Source organism: Dipodomys merriami, unplaced genomic scaffold (genome assembly GCF_024711535.1).
Source record: "Dipodomys merriami isolate MVZ:Mamm:240054 unplaced genomic scaffold, mDipMer1.0.p SCAF_22, whole genome shotgun sequence".
NCBI classification, from domain to species: Eukaryota; Metazoa; Chordata; class Mammalia; order Rodentia; family Heteromyidae; genus Dipodomys; species Dipodomys merriami.
The window spans coordinates 9,459,561-9,477,150 of NW_027203604.1; the positions used below are offsets into that span (position 1 = coordinate 9,459,561).

The 17,590-nt window shown below is 48.7% G+C and overlaps 1 protein-coding gene across 3 annotated transcripts in view; it reads left to right on the plus strand.

The window, feature by feature from the left end:
• Phf2 (PHD finger protein 2) overlaps positions 1 to 17,590 on the plus strand; it is a 90,299-nt gene that overhangs the window by 58,513 nt on the left and 14,196 nt on the right. For all 3 annotated transcript variants that reach the window (XM_070033311.1, XM_070033312.1, XM_070033313.1), the window contains exons 3-12: positions 631 to 745; positions 4,446 to 4,606; positions 8,452 to 8,593; positions 11,378 to 11,564; positions 12,526 to 12,688; positions 13,813 to 13,900; positions 14,271 to 14,377; positions 14,835 to 14,926; positions 15,996 to 16,085; positions 16,637 to 17,005. In XM_070033311.1, coding sequence (XP_069889412.1) covers positions 631 to 745; positions 4,446 to 4,606; positions 8,452 to 8,593; positions 11,378 to 11,564; positions 12,526 to 12,688; positions 13,813 to 13,900; positions 14,271 to 14,377; positions 14,835 to 14,926; positions 15,996 to 16,085; positions 16,637 to 17,005 — 1,514 coding nt within the window. The remainder of the gene's footprint in view (positions 1 to 630; positions 746 to 4,445; positions 4,607 to 8,451; positions 8,594 to 11,377; positions 11,565 to 12,525; positions 12,689 to 13,812; positions 13,901 to 14,270; positions 14,378 to 14,834; positions 14,927 to 15,995; positions 16,086 to 16,636; positions 17,006 to 17,590) is intronic.

Consider the following 17,590-nt stretch of genomic DNA (forward strand, 5'->3'; position numbering starts at 1 on the left):
GCTGGGGCTGAAATGTGCTTGGTAGCTCCTGATGGCAGTGTTATACTCTGGGGATTCTAGTACCTAGAGATTCTTCCAGCCTAGCTTACTTCCCTAATGGGATACCAACCCCCTCCTGGTTGTTTTCTTCCCTCAAAGGCAATGTTCAAAGACGTTACTACCAGTGACCCCAGCTCAGCTCAGTCATGCCCAGCTGGTCACTGCTGCATAGGGTGGACCCTGTATGTGCATCTGTGGGCCAAGCAATAGGTGCCTTACAGTTATGGGGTGGTGGTACCTCAGGTAGTCTTAAATGAGAAGGGGTTCTGGGAGACCCTTGCTTCTGGGTCAGAGAGTGATAACAGGTCATAGTTCCATTGGGAATGTGGAGTGAAGAGGAGTCCTGAGACTGAGGGCAAAGAGGTGGGCTCTTCCATGTATGGGTATGTGTGTATGCATGTGTAGGTAGAGGGACCTTGGGGGCTGTTCCTTAGGAGAAGTGTTGGGTTTCGCTGTGTCCATAGGCTTCCCAACTTCTTTGCTGCCCCTTGGATTCCCATTGGGTCCTATTTCAGAGCCATGGGTATGAGGACCACAGAGGCCAGGTGGGCTGTGTTTGGTGATGTATCTCAACTCCTGTCTCCCCAACAGTCAAGAAGAAACGGACTTGGCACAAACACGGTCCAGGGCAGACACCTGATGTGAAGCCAGTGCAGAATGGCAGCCAGGTCTTCATCAAGGAATTGCGGAGTCGGACCTTCCCCAGGTAAGAGGGCCTTTCTCAGATGGGACCTGGATGGGGTGGGGCCCAAGAGGTGGGCCCTTCTCCCTTCACCTACTGTAGCCGTAGAAGTCTGTCCCTGTCAGTCATTCCAAGAGAGTGGGTGGGGAGGGAACCAAGAACCTGTTCTGGAGACAGGGGATTCCCCCACCTGGGCCCCAGCACTCTTGTGGATGGCTTTCCCCCTTTGTTGGCATCTGTCAGGGGCTGGTGAGGGGGACAGAAGATGGTGCCAGAGACTTCTCTTTGGGAAGAAAGCATTTCTCGCCCTACCTCTTATGCCTGACACCTGCCTGGTGGTGTCTCTGCACCTTGGTGGATGTCTTGAGGTGTCTGTAGAGATTTTCTGATGCCCACACCTTTGCTCTGCATGAGGCCCAGGCCCATGCTGGGAGCCCAAGCAGGCCTCCTATGAAGGCAGGCAGTGGCCTGGTGAGAAAAAGCAGCTACTAGATGCTGCCCCCAGTCCAGCTGCCCACAGCTGTCAGATGGTTTGTTTTTGTCTGACAATCTTCATTTCTTCGCTTTGGAAGAATATTACTGTTAAGTTTGTTAAGAATGTTAAGTTTGTGGGGTTTTCTTTTGATGTTTTAAATGTATTCCCCACTCCCTTCTTGTTTATGTGATTTTTGTTAAGAATCCAGTGTCACTTTTATCCTTACTCTATGTGTAAAGTATTTTATTTCTCCTCCATCTTCTTCCCTGCTTCTATGTTTACTAAGTTATAATTCACTGGTTTAAAGTGAAGAATTAATGGCTTTTTAAATGTGCCTAGAGTCATGCATCTTCACCAGTCAATTTTAGAACCTTTTCCTCATCCCCCCAAAAGAAATACCTTTATTCATTACCCCTGTCTTACACCCCCTTCCCCACAACCTTAAGCAACTACTAATCTACTTTTGTTCACATTGTATTCACCAGTACTTCATTCCTTTTTTGGCTGAGTAATATTCCATTGTATGACAAAATATTTTTTTTGTTTATCCATTCTTAAGTGATGGGCATTTGGATTGTTTCTACATTTTGACTACTATGAATAATTCTTGTTTAAGTATTTATGTACAAATGTGTTTGTGTAGTCATATGTTTTCATTTTTTCTAAGAGCAGAATTGCTGTGTCCTATGGTAATTCCTTCTGTAATTGTTTGAGGACCTTCTGGGCTATTCTAAAGCAGAGGCACATTATTTAACATTTCTGCCAGCCGTGTATGGTTAGTTTTTTTATTCTGGCTATCCTAATGTGTGAAGTACCACCTCACGTGTTTTCATTTGTATTTTTCTGGTGACTAGAGATGCTGAGTAGCCTTTCCTTGTGTTCAGGGTTCTTTGTGTATCTTGGAGAAAGGCCTAGTGAGATCCGTTGTCTTGTCCTTTTTTTTTTCCTTTTTATTATTGAGTTGTAATACAAAATAATGTTCATTATTATATATTCTTACATGTATGTCCCTTATCAGATATAGGCTTGGAAATACTCTTCCCGATTCTGTGGTAAAAGTACTTCTGTATTTTTAGTATCCTTTGAAGCAGACAAGTAATTTTGATGCTGTCCAGTTTATCTGATCTTTCTCTTTTCCTTGTGCTTTTGTTGTCATAGCTCAGAATCCTTTATCAACTCCAAGGACATGAAGCTTTATCATTGTTTTCTTCTCAAAGTTTTGTCACTGTAGCAACTACAGTTTATTCTTTGATACATGCTAAGTCAAAAGTTTTTTAGGAACAGCAACTTGCTTTTATAATCTTTGTTCTCTTTCACTCTTCTTTCCGCTCCCCTCCCTGATCTTCTATTTCTGTACATAGTGCAAGGACTTACTTCTGGACGCTCAATTCTGTCCCATTACTCTCTATCTCTTCTTACCCTATTCTCCTGGCTGGTGTCTCTAGAAGTCATGAAGTGTCATCCAACAAGGTCATCTGAATGCCTGGCATTTTATCCAACATTTCAAGTAATGGAATGTAACTTTTCCCACACAATACACTTTTCTATCTCATATGAAAATACTTCTTTCCTATTCTGTGGATTGTACTTTTGATTTTCCAGTTGGATTTGGTATGAATTAGGAACTCTCACCAGTGAGATAAGAGCTAGAGGTCTGGATTTACCAATGCTAATCTCTACCTAGTGGGAGACTTCTGGCGTCCTAAGCTTACTTGGTACCACCTTGGTATCCCTGGCCTTGCTCAGTTGTCTATGATTATAATATTTTCTTCTTCCTTTTTTTCTAGTCGCTCTGTCACTATTACTATGTGTTCAACCTAGCTTTTCCTTCCTGACTTTAACTGACTCCTCAACAAAACTGGATACTCCAGTCTCCCTGTCCTAGATGTCCTGTCCTTTCTTGGGTTTTCCTGCTACCTACTTGCCTCCTCTATTGACTACTCTGAGACATTGCCTGCCCACACCTCAGCTTTTGGCTCCTGCTCTGAGATTCCACAACCTTTCTCCAGCTTCTTTATCTTCTGTCTGTCTACTGGCACATACCCTTGGGAAGCTGACTCAGACTAGCTTTGTCCCAAGTCTAGCTCTCTGTATGCTCCTGCTTCCAGGCCTCTGTGATGTGTTGCTGGTTTCTCTAAGGCATACCCAGCTGTCAGCTTGTGTGCTTTTTATGGACCTGTTCTCAGCATTTCCAGCCAGGGGTTGCTTCAGCAGGGTCCACACACCCAGGGCAGTGCCCAGCATACATTGGATGAGACAGAGAACATCCAGCTGTGTGACTCTGAACAGATTATGTACCCTCTGGGCCACATGGTCCCTGGAAGATCTCTAGGATGACTGCACATTCTCAGTCAATTTCCCTTCTCCACGACCGCATCTACCACTGGATCTGTGGTAGCAGCAGCATCCAGGATTAGACATTCTCACAAGGATCACAGTAACCAACCTGGTGGAGTCCTTGCCTTGACCCTGCCACCTCAGCCAAGGCAGGAGTTTGGGGCAGGCAGGGCTGAGCAGGACAGGGGACAGCTAAAGCCCGAGTTTTTATTTCTCCATGTAGCTTTGTCTAAGGCCCTCCCAGCCATGTACCATATAGCCTCTGAGAACCTTCTCCGAGGTAGAATCTTGCTAGTTCTTTTCTAGTCATCCCTGATCCTGGTAGCTGCTGCTCTTGCAGTGAAATTGGATGCATGGAACTTGACAAGTTCCACTGGGTTGATGGGGAAACTAAGTCCAAGAGGGGTGAGAAAGGTGACTTCTATATCTGAGAGTTTGTGTGGCTGCACTAAGCAGTTCCTAGGTCTCCTGATGGGTGATGGTAGCTCAGAGCCAGGAAGGTGATGTCCCTGCTATGGAGATATGATTTCCTGAGAGTACCGTGTGAGGATCTCACATCCCAGTGATGTAGGTAGATGTGGGGTTTGACTGGAGACCTGGACTTACTATATCTGCCCAGGAGGGCTCTCCCTGGACAGTGTTCCTTGTATAGCACATTTTGACAGTGCCTCATGTCCCCGCCAGCCCACGGGTAATGGAGGGATCTGTTTTTTTCTCACCTATTAGGTTGGGCTGGCATGACTAGTGAGAGAGATTCACCTAGGTCACAGTGTCTCTTGCCTCCCTGTGCTTTTGTGCGTGTGGTTAGCCTATGGCTGCCCTAGTAGTCTCCAGTGTAGTACCTTAGGCTGACCTTCCTGGGATGCACGTAGCCAGATGTGGCATGAACTCTGACCCACACTTTCCCTACAGCGCTGAAGATGTGGTGTCCCGTGTGCCAGGCAGCCAGCTCACATTGGGCTACATGGAGGAACATGGTTTCACTGAACCCATTCTTGTCCCCAAGAAAGATGGGCTGGGCCTGGCTGTCCCAGCCCCCACGTTCTATGTCAGTGACGTCGAGAACTATGTGGGTAAGTGCTGGCTCCTTCGCATCTTGTGGGGGCCTGGAGTTGGGAGGCCTTGACATTGTTAACTATCATGTGCATACATCCTTAGCACCCTAGCCATGTTCTGGGTACTATGTGAGCAGGTTAACCCCTGGCCTCTATTCTAGGAATTCTTAGATGATACTGGGTTCTCCCAAGTGGATCCTAGTAGGAACCCCTTGCCTCTCAGTTGTTTCAATCACAAACAGGACCTGCTCTGGTGATCCCTTGGTTTTCCCAGCTATGAATTCTGCTGTGGGATGTCACATGACCCTGCTATGTCCAGGATCCTTGAGCTCTACAAGGCTCCTTCCCCATCCTGGCTGCCAGCCAAGGGCCAGGCCTTCCTCACCCACACTGCAACTTGCCTCCCACACTGCCCTTCTGGATTCTTCTGGGATTCTGCCGATGCCTTTTGTAGCTGCTATCACATGTCCACTTGCAGCCGTGGCTCTGTGACATGCCTAGTCAGGGCACTTGTGGGCAGAGAAAAGTGCAGCATGATAGATGAGAGGCAGAAGCTTAGCTTTGTAGTGACTCTGGTGGGGCTGGCAGCTGCCAGGCTGGACTCTGAGGTCCCTGTGGTTGCTGGGCTCAGGTATGGCTGGAGGTAACTTTGTGGTATTGCTGGAGGTAACTTTCTGGCTGGCATTGGTAGGAGAGGATGTAGACTGGTGAACTGCATACAGTTGTCTGTCCACATCTGTGAAGCCCACAGTGGGTAGATTCTGAGGTCCAGTGAGAACAACAGGCACTGGTGGCTTCCACCTGGGAAGCCATTATATTTTTTTTCAACCAAGGGGTAGAATAGCATGGACGATGGGAGCCTCTGAGAAGAGGATGTTCACCCTGGGCTGGGGTTAAGGGGAATGGGAGGTCTGTGGAGGAAGTTCATTCTGTGGGACCCTTCTCAAAAGGGAGTGCAGATAGGTAGGGCTGGAGCTGTGCCGTACTGGGGCTAGCCTTTGGTCAGCAGTGCTTAGCTATGGGCAGACGGGAAAGCTGTTTCTGCTCTGCTCCACCACGTTGGTGAGCCAGCTTCTACCCAGCTTTTCCATGAGGGTAGTAGAGTTTACCAGGCACATGGCAGTCTGGCTCTGCTCACCAGAGACTGCCTTTCTTCTACTACATCACATCTGCTCTACCAGCCTTGTTCAGGGTTGCTTCTGCCAGGCATGAGCAACCACTGAGAAGTGATACTGTTTGGTATTAGACATTTCACTCCTGTGATGTAAGAGTGATTTTCATCCCGCTCATAGTAGGATATGGGAATCTACTCTGTCATTGTGGCCTGGGGCTGCCCTGGCTACTAGGGCCCTGGTCTTCCATAGTTATGCCAATAGGAACAGGGAAGATATGCTTCTTAAAGGTGTTTATTGCTTTTATGTTCTTCTTTTCATTTATTTAAATTATGGAACTTTTTAAATACATGAAATGAGAGCAATGAAAATTAAGCCAGGTGTACCTACACTGGCCACAAACGATCAGCTGGTTTTCTGTCCTCCCTGTTTTTCTTTAGCTTGGAGTATTTTAAAGTGGATCACCTTTTCACTGGTAAAACTCAGTATGCAGCTCTCACAGCTAACTTTTAAAAAAATTATTGTGGCTGGAGATGTGGCTTAGTGGTAGAGTGCTTGCCTAGCATGCATGAAGCCCTGGCTTCCATTCCTCAGTACCACATGCACAGAAATAGCCAGAAGTAGTGCTGTGGCTCAATAGTAGAGTGCTAGCCTTGAGCAAAAGAAGCTCAGGGATAGTGCCCAGGCCCTGAGTTCAAGCCCCAGGACTGGCAACAACATCAAAAAAATATTGTAAAGGTGATGTACAAAGGAGGTATAGTTAAATAGGTCAGGTAATGAATACGTTTCTTTTTGAACAGTGTTACCGCTTCTCTCTTTTTTCTCCCAGTTGTTTTTTTTTTTTACCTTCCAACCTCCTTCCCCCAGCAAGTTGCATAGTTCATTTTCAACATGCATATTGCTGGCTGCATTAGTTCACCCTTTGTCCGACCATTCCTGTGCTTCCCCTTCCCTTCCCCAAATCAGATAAAGTTATATACAAGACAAAAAGTACAGAAATTAAAAACAGCCACAAAAGGGGAAAACCAGAAAAACAAAATCTACAAAAAGTAAAAAAAAAAAAAACCACAAAAAACCTCTTGTTTCTGTTCTTGGAGTTCATTTCAGTAAGCATCATTTTATATGATCACATGTTACATAGCTATTGAGCAGCTAATTTTTAAATGTTCATTCTATCATCATACTCTATAATTACTTAACTAATTTCTTGAATAGAGTCTGAGACCCAGTTTAATTCTGCCTCATATGACAGTTTCCTCAACACAGAACCTTTTTTACACTGGTCTTTCAAAATCAGAATTCAAACAAGACTACATATAACATTTGTTTTTTATGTCCTGAAGTCTCTTTCTCTCTGACAGGCTCCTCTCTGTGGCTCTAGTGGAGAAAAGAGCTATGAATTTCTCATATCAGGGTCATGCTATCAGTGTCCCTGTGGTGTGGCTTAGCTCAAGTTCCCATATCCCAGGTGTTGCCTATAAGCACAAGTTCAGAGGCTCATAGAGGTCAGGCTCAGATTTGTGGCAAGTTGTTCTCCTGGGCACGTGTGCCTTCACAGTGAGGACATTGTCAGTGCCTGGTACACATTTGGTGGCATCACCACCATCGTTGACATCTAGCTCCTCTGTCCACAGAAATCCCAGTGCCGAAAAACAAAGGAGGGGGTAACTGTGCTCAATAGGAAATGTACTTATTACCTTACACATATAACTGTAACCCTCTATATAGTATCTTTACAATAGTGTGTGTGTGTGTGTGTGTGTGTGTGTGTGTGTGTGTGTGTGTGTGTGTGTGTGTGTGTGTGTGTGTGTGTGTGTGTGTGTGTGAAATCTCAGTGTATCTGAGTAGCTTCTGGGGCCCTGGCAAAGGAGAAGTTCACTCATGCCCTCCCTTCACTGATGATGTCTTTTATAAAGACTTTCCCACTTCAGTTATCTGACTATCCTGAGTTTTTCCTCATCAAGACAAATGTTTTTCCCTCGCTCCTCAGTTGATGTTTTTAGAATGAGTTGATACTTATATGAGTTAGCTTTATGTCACTTTACAAAATATGAGGCAAATAACTGACAAAGGGAAAAGATTTAGTTTGTTTTTGAAGGTTCCAAGCCATGATCCCATGCCTGTGGGACTTCAGCAAGGGTAGACTATGATGGGAAGGTGTGGTGGAGCAAAATATTGCCATCATGAACCAGCAAGCAAAAAGAAAAAACCCAATAACCTCTTCAGGCCCTGCCCCCCACTAAGCCTTGCCTCCTAAAGGTTCCATTTCCCAGTAATGCCACTGGCTAGTGACTAAGCCATTAGCACATGGGCCTTCGGAGGACCCTTACCAAACCATAGTAATACATGTCATATAGCATGTAGGGTCCTTGATATTTTAATTTTTGTATTATTCAGAATATGTTTACACTGAAATGTATTTGTTGTGTTTCTGAAACTCAGGTTTACTAGGAAACTGTAGGTTTAATTTCTGACCTGGCTCCCTTCTCTGAGGCCTGAGATTCACCACCTCACAGCCTCACTGTGTCCTTGTGATAACTGCAGAAAGAAGAAAGCACTGGGCACTGTGTTGACCCTGGGGGATGGCAGGTGAGGGAGCCTTGATAATCAGTCTCCAGGTCCAAACCCATCCTACTCCGGGCTGCTGCCATATCTGAGGGAAGTTGACAGTGTGAGGGTTCGCTCCCATATTTGTCTTCAGGAAGACTATACCACCTCTTAGGCATATTCACCATTTCCCTGAATCCCCAGGGCCCGAGCGGAGTGTGGACGTGACGGATGTCACCAAGCAGAAGGACTGCAAGATGAAGCTGAAGGAGTTCGTGGACTATTATTATAGCACCAATCGCAAGCGTGTCCTCAATGTCACCAATCTGGAGTTCTCCGATACCAGGTGATGGGGCTATCCTAGATGCAGGGCCCAAGGGGCCAGCTTGAGCTGACTTCCTTCCCTGGACTGGCAGCTTCCATCCAGGTCAAACATGACAGGACTGTGAAGTGCTTGCACATAGAACATGCTGGTTTTTTGTTTGTTTTTTCTTAAAGTACAGCAGTAACACACAGAACAGTTCAGACAAATGGAGCAGAAAGGAAGTCAGCCTGACCGGGCCCCCATTCCTAGAGAAAACTATGGTGAAGTGTGTGCAGTCCCTTCCAGAATATCACACCTGTGACACACACTCTACTATGTACCCACGGATACACATGCATATGAGAAAAAGACATTGGTACATTCCTGATTTACTGATAGATGCATACTCCTAGGCATACTGATGTACTCAGAGCACACCGACAGGACATATGGACCACACAGGTGCTCATCCATGCAGTTTCCAACCAATGGACCCACTGGCACACTCATGTACACACATGCCATTTGCACACCCTCCTTCATTGTCCCCCTCATACAAACCTCTCACATTCCCATCCTTCACATGTATGCCTCTCACATGCCCATTGCACACACAGGCCCCTTGTATGTACACATCCTCTGCATACATATGCCTTTCACACATGCATGCCCTTGGCCACACATGCTCTGTAATTTCTGTCCTGCCTCCCATCAGGCCTTACTGCCCTCCAACTGGTCCTTCAGGAAAGATCTGGAACATTTCCCAACATGAGGCATGAGTGGCTAGGAATGCTTTTGGTTTTGTTTTCTTCTACTTTGCCCTCTTCCAGAAAGCATAAGAGAATACATGTGCAAAATAGGTGTGGGAAAAACATCAGTCTATGCCAAGAGCCACAGAAGGGGAATGTAACTAAGAACACTTGTTTTCTAGCAGCAGAGGCAAAAATGGGTAGAATATGGTAATGGAGAATGTAGCCTTACATGTGTTGATAAAAAGGATTTTCTCCACAGTTGCATTCTGAGTTGTGAATTACTTTGGTACTGGAGAACAGAGTCATGTCTCCATCAGCTGTCCTGCTACCGGGGTCCTTCCAAAGAGAGGCCAGGTGATGGAGCTAGGGAAAGAGATGCTTTGCCTTCCTGTGTCCCCTGCTTTGTCCAAGGACCACTTGGGAGAGAGCGATCATTTGTGGCTTTTGTTGGGCATTTGCATACCAGAGCATTCTTGTGAACTAGGCCCTTGCTCTGGCACAAGCTCTGAAAATTCCTGCACTGACCAAGAGGGAGGAAGTGTAGCCTGTGTCTCATTGGGAAATTGTCCTGAGATACAAAGATCAGGCCCAAGCTCATTGGCTGTCACAGTTGTTCCCAGGATATACTGCCTGCAGTAGCCTGCAATAACCCCTAGAGGTGCCCACAGTGAAATGAGTTGGGGGGTGATGTGCCAACTGCCTGCTGTTCAAGCACTCCTATCACACAGGTGGCAGGACCAGGCTTGCAGTCTGCAGCAGTGTTTTGTTTTGGGACCGTTGAGATGAAAGCTCCCTTCCACTGGTAAAGACACAGATGAAAATAAAGATTTTATTTTTTACAGGTCCTGTGGGTACATGACATTCCTGGAGGGCTACACACAGAGGCTGGCAAGCCCACTCAGGGAGAAACTGAGGGATCTCTGAGCCAGAGTCTATGGGGTCCAGGACGTTATCCAATTAGGTTTCACTCAGAAAATTTTAATTGGTGTGTTATAGCAGGCAAGCATCAGCTTCCAAGGGTCACACTATGGTACCATAACGTGTACCTACAGTCCCTGCAGGGTGTGCGGATCAGCTGGGCTGGTTAGGTTGTATGTGACAGTCCTGCAGGGAGGTGGTTCCCAAGGAAGATGTGTGGATCAGCCACACTGAGGCAGTGGAAGAGACTGGGATTGGAGAATGGACCTAGGCTGCCCCACTCCCACAAGGGTTCCGCTCTCATAGCAGGAGAGAAACCGGCTTATATGTAAATTGTCAGGACAGCAGCAGATTACAAGATTACAAAGATTCACACAGTCATGCGTGTGTGTGTGTGTGTGTGTGTGTGTGTGTGTGTGTGTGTGTGTGTGTGTGTGTGTGACCTTCAGATAGAGAAGGAGGTGTGAGGGCAATACAGAGAATTTCAGATAGGGCCATGGAGACCTGAAGGATCTTGCCTCACTTGAGGCAGCAAGGACTCCAAGATCTGGTCTGTGGAAGCTGAGATGTTACAACTCAGAGACTTCTGATCTTGGTGTTTTTGACACATACAGCATGGTACAATTTATCCAGGACAGTGACATTTCACTGAATCTTGGGCAGCCTTCACCTTTTGTCATCATCCTTGGATGTGACTCAGCTGATTGACAGGGTCCAGACATGGCTGGAAATCATGGGATGCCTGTTTTCTGCTCTGGCCAGCAGTGGCTTTTGTTCAGGTGATCCTCAGGAGGCACCACACTGCATGTGAGAAGTATTTACTGTCAGGGCCCTGTTGTGCCACAGTACCGTGAAATCTGCATCAATCAGCTGACTACTTTCCGGGTTTCCAGAAAGGGAGTCCTCTCTCTGGGATGCCAGTTGTCAGACTGTTTCCTTATCTGTGACTGGCATTTCTGGTCTGCATGGCCCTATCCAACAGCTGGGCTTATTCAGCCCTGTGAGAGCCTCTGCTTCTCAGCAAAATGGTAGCGATGCTCCCTGTAGTGAAATAGTGATATGACACACCTCATAATCCCTTATCCATCTCAGGGGTATAAAAAAATGGAAGCAATGGGTCCCATCACCATTGATCAGTCCTCCTCCCCTGCCCCAGAATGTCCAGCTTTGTGGAGCCGCCTGACATTGTGAAGAAGCTGTCCTGGGTAGAAAACTACTGGCCTGATGATGCACTGCTGGCCAAGCCCAAAGTGACCAAGTACTGCCTGATCTGTGTGAAGGACAGCTATACTGACTTTCATATTGACTCCGGGGGTGCCTCCGCATGGTACCATGTGCTCAAGGTGAGCCTCACCCCTAAGGGCATGCCTTGCCTTTGACACACTTGTGGCCTATTTGCAGACAGTCTATAATCCCTCAAAGCTCTGTCAGTGGCCAGTAAGTTCTCACACAATGACACTGGGATATCTGGCCTTGAAATATAAAGCCATGGAGGGGCTTTGGTTTTGATGTTTTGGTGGAGGGGCGGGGTATAATTGGGACCAGTGACAAATATATGCCTCTAATGGGGACTGAGGCTCATTAACCATCAAATAAGGCCAGTGGATGACTCAGAAAAGAAAGAGATGTTAGGAAGACTTCTTGGAAGTCTTATCCAGAGCCAGGCCCCACAGAAGCTAGCCAGGCAGGTAGTGGGCTTCTGACCTTGTGAGGAGGGCTAGTGGGCTCCTCACTGGGGCAACAAGAGGAAGGCCAGAAGCAAAATGAAGGACAAGTGACAGAAACCCTAAGCTTTGGCCATCACTAGCCACAAACTCGGTTTCTCCAGACCAGCGGGGGCTCAAGATGTAGTGGTGGGCTCAAGTGCCAATCCTGGCTTGAAGTGCAAGCAGCTTTGGCATCATCTCAGCCTGTGTGCTCCAGTGCCTAAGGACGGGACTCTCACTGCTCTAGATACAGGGCTTGACCTGGGAGCCCAGCAGCTCTCAAGAGTGGAGCTGCCAAAGACAGCTAGTTACAGTTTTATTTACTCACATGCCATGTGTAGTGGCACAGAATAATAGCAGGTGGTTATGGAATGCTGCCCCTGACCACGCTGGGGCTCACATACCTAGTACCTTCCTAACAGTTAGATTTCTGAATTGCAAGGCAACATTGTAGGTAGGCATGGTGGGCCTGGACAGGATATCTGCAAATCACGATCCATTACCAGCCCCAGACAGGATGGGCTTTGCTCCCAGTCTCCCCAGCTCTGCCCCCTGCATCCCCAATATTGTGGTTTTTGTCAATGGACTCTCTTGGCAGGGGGAGAAGATCTTCTATCTCATCCGGCCAGCCTCTGCCAACATCTCCCTGTATGAGCGTTGGCGGTCATCCTCGAACCACAGTGAAATGTTCTTTGCCGACCAGGTCGACAAGTGCTACAAGTGCACCGTGAAGCAGGGTCAGACCCTCTTCATTCCCTCAGGTGAGCAGGGTTCTGGGGATGAAGTGCCTGAGTGCACTGACCTTCGTCATGGTCATTGCACTGACCCCCATGCAGCATCTCCTATCACTGGGATGTTCTGGTGTTCACCTGGCTGGCTGACTGCCTGTCCCAGCCCAGTCCCTGAAAAAACCAGCATTGGCTCCATGGTAGCAGGAAGCTCCAGTGCTAGCCTTCTTGTGCCAGGGCCATCTTGAGGCTATGTAGCAGGCCAGCCTCTACAGTCTCAGGGCCTGGCTCTTTGACCCAGCCTCTCGCATGGGAAAGACCAGCTTAGAGAACCCAAGGTGAGGGGAGGGAGCAGCCATGACATCAAAGACAAGGAAGACAGCCCAGAATAGTAATGTCTGCTGATGGATGGAGCATCTCCTGAGAAGCTGAAGACCCTAGCTTCTTCTGGGAGAGTAAATCTCAGACCTGTCTGAGACCTCCTATTGCCGCAGCCCATAAGGAATCTGCTATCAGAAATACTTCTTTGTTTAAAAGTAGATAATTACATCCTGTGAAGGATTTAATGGCAAGCCCTCAGTATCTTCCAATATCCAATTGATGTGCAGATTTCCTAATGGTTATTTAGGTACTTTTTTTCCATTTTAAGTCAAGATCCAAATGAAGTCCTCAGAGTTCAATTGATTTCTGAGCCTCTAATCTATAGGGGTTCTTCCTTCCTTTTCTGGCTTCTCAATAGTCAAGTTACTTGGGGAGAATAACTCAGGGGCAAATCCTAGCTCTCAGAGAGAGTGACAGCGCAGCTCTGTCTCTTGTTGCCCCAGCATATTTAAGTCTGTGGCTTAGGTTTACTGTCCTTGGTTGCTGTACTGCCCCAGAGTAGACTGGACATATTCCCTTGGCTCTTGGACCTCAGCTTCCTTGTTTGCCGCGTGCAGAACTGGATTGGACAGTTTGTGCCATTTTGGCATGGTCTCTCCACCAACTCCCTCAGAGGGTGTAAGGCTCTTGAGCCAGATAGCAACTTGTTGCTAAGCAGTAAGAGCTGGTGGCGGAGTGAGGCAGCTCTGACGGGAGCTGGAGTGTGTAGTCAGGGGAGCCTCCCGAGTGTGGAGGCAAAGGTGGAGGTTAGCCTTGCCCTTCTCTGTTTCTCCCAGGCTGGATTTACGCTACGCTCACGCCTGTAGACTGTCTGGCCTTCGCGGGACACTTCCTCCACAGCTTGAGTGTGGAGATGCAGATGAGGTAGTGTCCACAGTGCCGTGTTGGCCTCTGGCCTCTGCCTGGCAGGTCTCCCTCTGACAGGTTTGCTGTGATGAGCACTGTAGCCTGATTTCTGTATAGGCCTGACCTAAGCGGGGAGGTTGGCCCCTGAGGGGCTGGGGTTGGATAGCCTAGTGGTGTGAGGTCATTGAAGGCATCCTCTGGGTGGCCTGTGGCTCCTTAGTAGCCACAGACCAATGTCTCCACCCTGTTGGCCCTTCTGATGTGCTCCTGTAGTCCACCTCAGATATTTAGGGCCCTGTGGGGCTGATGGGGCTGGGTATAGAGTTACCCTTTAACAGGGCTGGCTTGATGCTCTATTCACTGAATGGTTTTTTGCTATGGCTTCCAGGGCATATGAAGTAGAAAGAAGGTTGAAGCTGGGCAGCTTGACTCAGTTTCCCAACTTTGAAACTGCCTGCTGGTACATGGGAAAGCACCTACTGGAAGCATTCAAAGGTACCTGTCATTCTGGATTGGACATCTTAATCTGTATCCTTCATCTGGGGAACAGCCAAACTTGGGGCCAGGCTTGCTGTCTTGGTCTGGATGTTGTCTTCATGTGGCCTGATCACAACCCTTCAAGGATACAGCCTGTGGGAATAAGAAGGCACCTGTAGGTGCTTGGCAGAGGACTAAGGGGATGGCCTGTGGCATCTCCAGGCGCAGTTACAACCCCTGATGAAAGCAAGGCTTGGATGTGAGACAGAGAGGGCAGAGCCAGACCTCCTGTTCAGGTTGGGAGGGCTGACCCTTCCCCTTGCTGAGTGAGTGAGTACCCCAGGTTCTAAGAAGAAACCGTTGGCAGTTGGGCAGGTAGCTGTGGGCAGAGGCCTCTGGGAAGAAGAGCCATGTGCATCCAGGGCTTCATGCTGGGCCTTGTGCCCACCTGTATTAACCACTGTCTCCTCCTTAGGTTCTCATAAATCTGGGAAGCAGTTGCCCTCTCATTTAGTCCAAGGAGCTAAAATTCTCAATGGTGCTTTCAGGTCATGGACGAAGAAGCAGGTAGGAAGCCAACCACTTGTGTTCTCAGATTAGAGGCGTGGAGGATGGGCTGGAGAATAGACAGAGGTCTTACTCAGCAAGTAACAAATGGTTATCTGCCCTGGTTAGCCCAAGCTGATCCAGCCACACAGACAGCTGTCAGCTTTCCATTGCTGACACTGAGTAGGCTCCTGAGGGGCAGGGTGATGGATGCAGGTTGAAGAGAGCCCCACACCTGGGGCTCTGGTGGGGACAGTATTTTGAAATTGGAAGGACAGATTGGGGTCCAGTGAACATGCATCAGGATCTGGACAAGAAATTCTTGGGGTGCTCTTGGCCCTTCCCACTAAGAAGCCACACATCTGGTATGGGTACAGCCCCCAGGCAACTGGCTTTTCTCCTGACCCCTTGGCATTGGTTCCTTTGGGGATGTGGAAGCTGTTTCTCCACAGGTATAAAGAAGCCAGCTTTCAGTTTCTTGTCTTGCCTGGGTTGTGGCTGTAGGGAGGGGTAGGTCTGTCTCTTCCAAGCACTCTTAGGATATTATCTCCTACTGGGGTTTTCCTTGTTCAGAGCCACCTGACTACCCTCAGCCTCCAAAAGGAGGGCTTCCTTGAGGTTAGGGAGAGTCTATAGGGAAGTTCATGAGGGGAGGCCAGGTGGGATCTCCATGTGCAGCCTACCTTGCTCATGGATGGGCTTGGAGGGTAGCTAGTGGGGGTCATCCTTCTGCCAATATCTCCCTTGGGCCTCCAGGCTGGGACAGTCAAGGGGTCCTTCCTACTGTATCTCAGCCACATGACCAGGAAGAAGGGTAGGTTCACATCCCTACATCCTGACAGTAGGCTCAGAGAAAGCCCTGGGACCTGGGACCTGGGGTAGCTACCTTTGAAGTAGGTCTCACAGAGAGGCTCTTGTCAGGCAGCATGCTCAGACTCTATGCAGTCAGGCTGTATGGTAGCCTATTGCTCTGTACCCATTGGGATAGCCATAATCCCACTGGCTGGGTGAGTAGGGAATGAGCTGGAGAGACGTGGAGGTCTGAGAAATTGCAGAGGTTGGAGCTGGTGTTGACCCTGCTGTCCTACAGGCTTTGGCAGAGCATGAAGATGAACTCCCCGAACACTTCAGGCCCTCGCAACTCATCAAGGACCTGGCTAAAGAGATCAGGCTCAGTGAGGTAGGCCAAAATCCCTGGAAATGAGCATTCATGGCCTGGCCTCCCCTGCAGAGGGAAGCAGATGCATTCTCTAGGCCTGGGAGCCAACCTGATCCAGAGCTGCCTAGCCAGGGCAGCTCACTTCAGGCCTCTGGAGCTGATTCCTGGTGGGAGTGCCTAGGGAGGGAAAGATGGATGGGAGCCTTCACAGCTCCCACGAGGCAGGGGAACCTTGGAGGGGACTCCTGAATCTAGCCCCACGTTCCGACTTAGAGGATCCTGGCAGCCTCTGGTGCTTTGGGAGGGCAGAAGAGCCCAAAAATGAGGAGGGCCAGAGGGCTGGTGGTGTGAGGCCACACAAGTGCTGTAGGATGGTGTGGAGCAGTATGAGCCTGTCACATGATGGCACAGGGTGGTGTGAACATGTCCCGATCATGTGTGCAGGGTCTGCCTCTCTGGGCTGAATGCCTCCCCTATTATAGCTGTGAAGATCTTCTGAGTCCTGACATGAGGTCTTTCCTGTCTGTTCTCTGGAAGAAGCACATATGACCCTTTCCATTCCCCACCCCCAGAGTGCCTCCAAAGTTGTCCGGCCAGAAGTGAACACGGTTGTCTCCTCCGATGAGGTCTGTGATGGGGACCAGGAAAAGGAGGAACCTCCATCTCCCATTGAGGCCACCCCACCTCGATCCCTCTTGGAGAAAGTGTCCAAAAAAAAGACTCCCAAGACTATGAAGATGCCTAAGCCATCTAAAATGCCCAAGCCTCCGAAGCCCCCCAAACCTCCAAAGCCCCCCAAATCTCTGAAGCTTAAGGATGGAAGCAAGAAGAAAGGGAAGAAGTGTCGGGAGTCAGCCTCACCCACCATCCCCAACTTGGACCTGCTTGAGGCCCACACCAAGGAGGCCCTGACCAAGATGGAGCCACCCAAGAAGGGCAAGGTGGGGTCACTGCTCCTTCACTCCCTAGAGGGCCAGGCCAGGAAACAGCTGGTATTCTGTGTCTTTGCCCCCCCTCCCCCAAGGGCTTTTAGCTGAGTGGGAAGGGAAACCCATCTATGGGGGGAGGACCCTGGAGGGTGCGGAGGTCTGGAGCCTTGCTGTGGGTGAAGTCTGCCCAGTGAATGTGCTCCTGACCGAGGGCTGCAGGTCAAACCCCAGATGGGAAGGCTGTGCCCTAGTGAGCCTGCAGCAGGAGGCCCTCCCAAAGAGAGGCAGCACAGAGTTTGTGCTATAGCAGGGGCAGCAGCCAGCAGGGCATCCTTGATGCAGAGTGGTCTTTTAGGAAGGTGTGGCCCCACGTAGTCTTTCCACTGGGTTAGAAATTACCAGGGAACTAAGAAACTTTCTAGGGCTGGCACCCAAAGACATATAAGGACTTTATGCAGAAATAGCAAAGAGAACAGGTGTGAGGAAGAGGGGTTGGGAGCAGGGCAAAGAGTGCCCTGTGTGTGGCCTGAAACCCTCTGCATAGTCACAGAAATGGCTCAACCCTGGGACTCACTAGGTCTAGGTATTGGCTAAAGG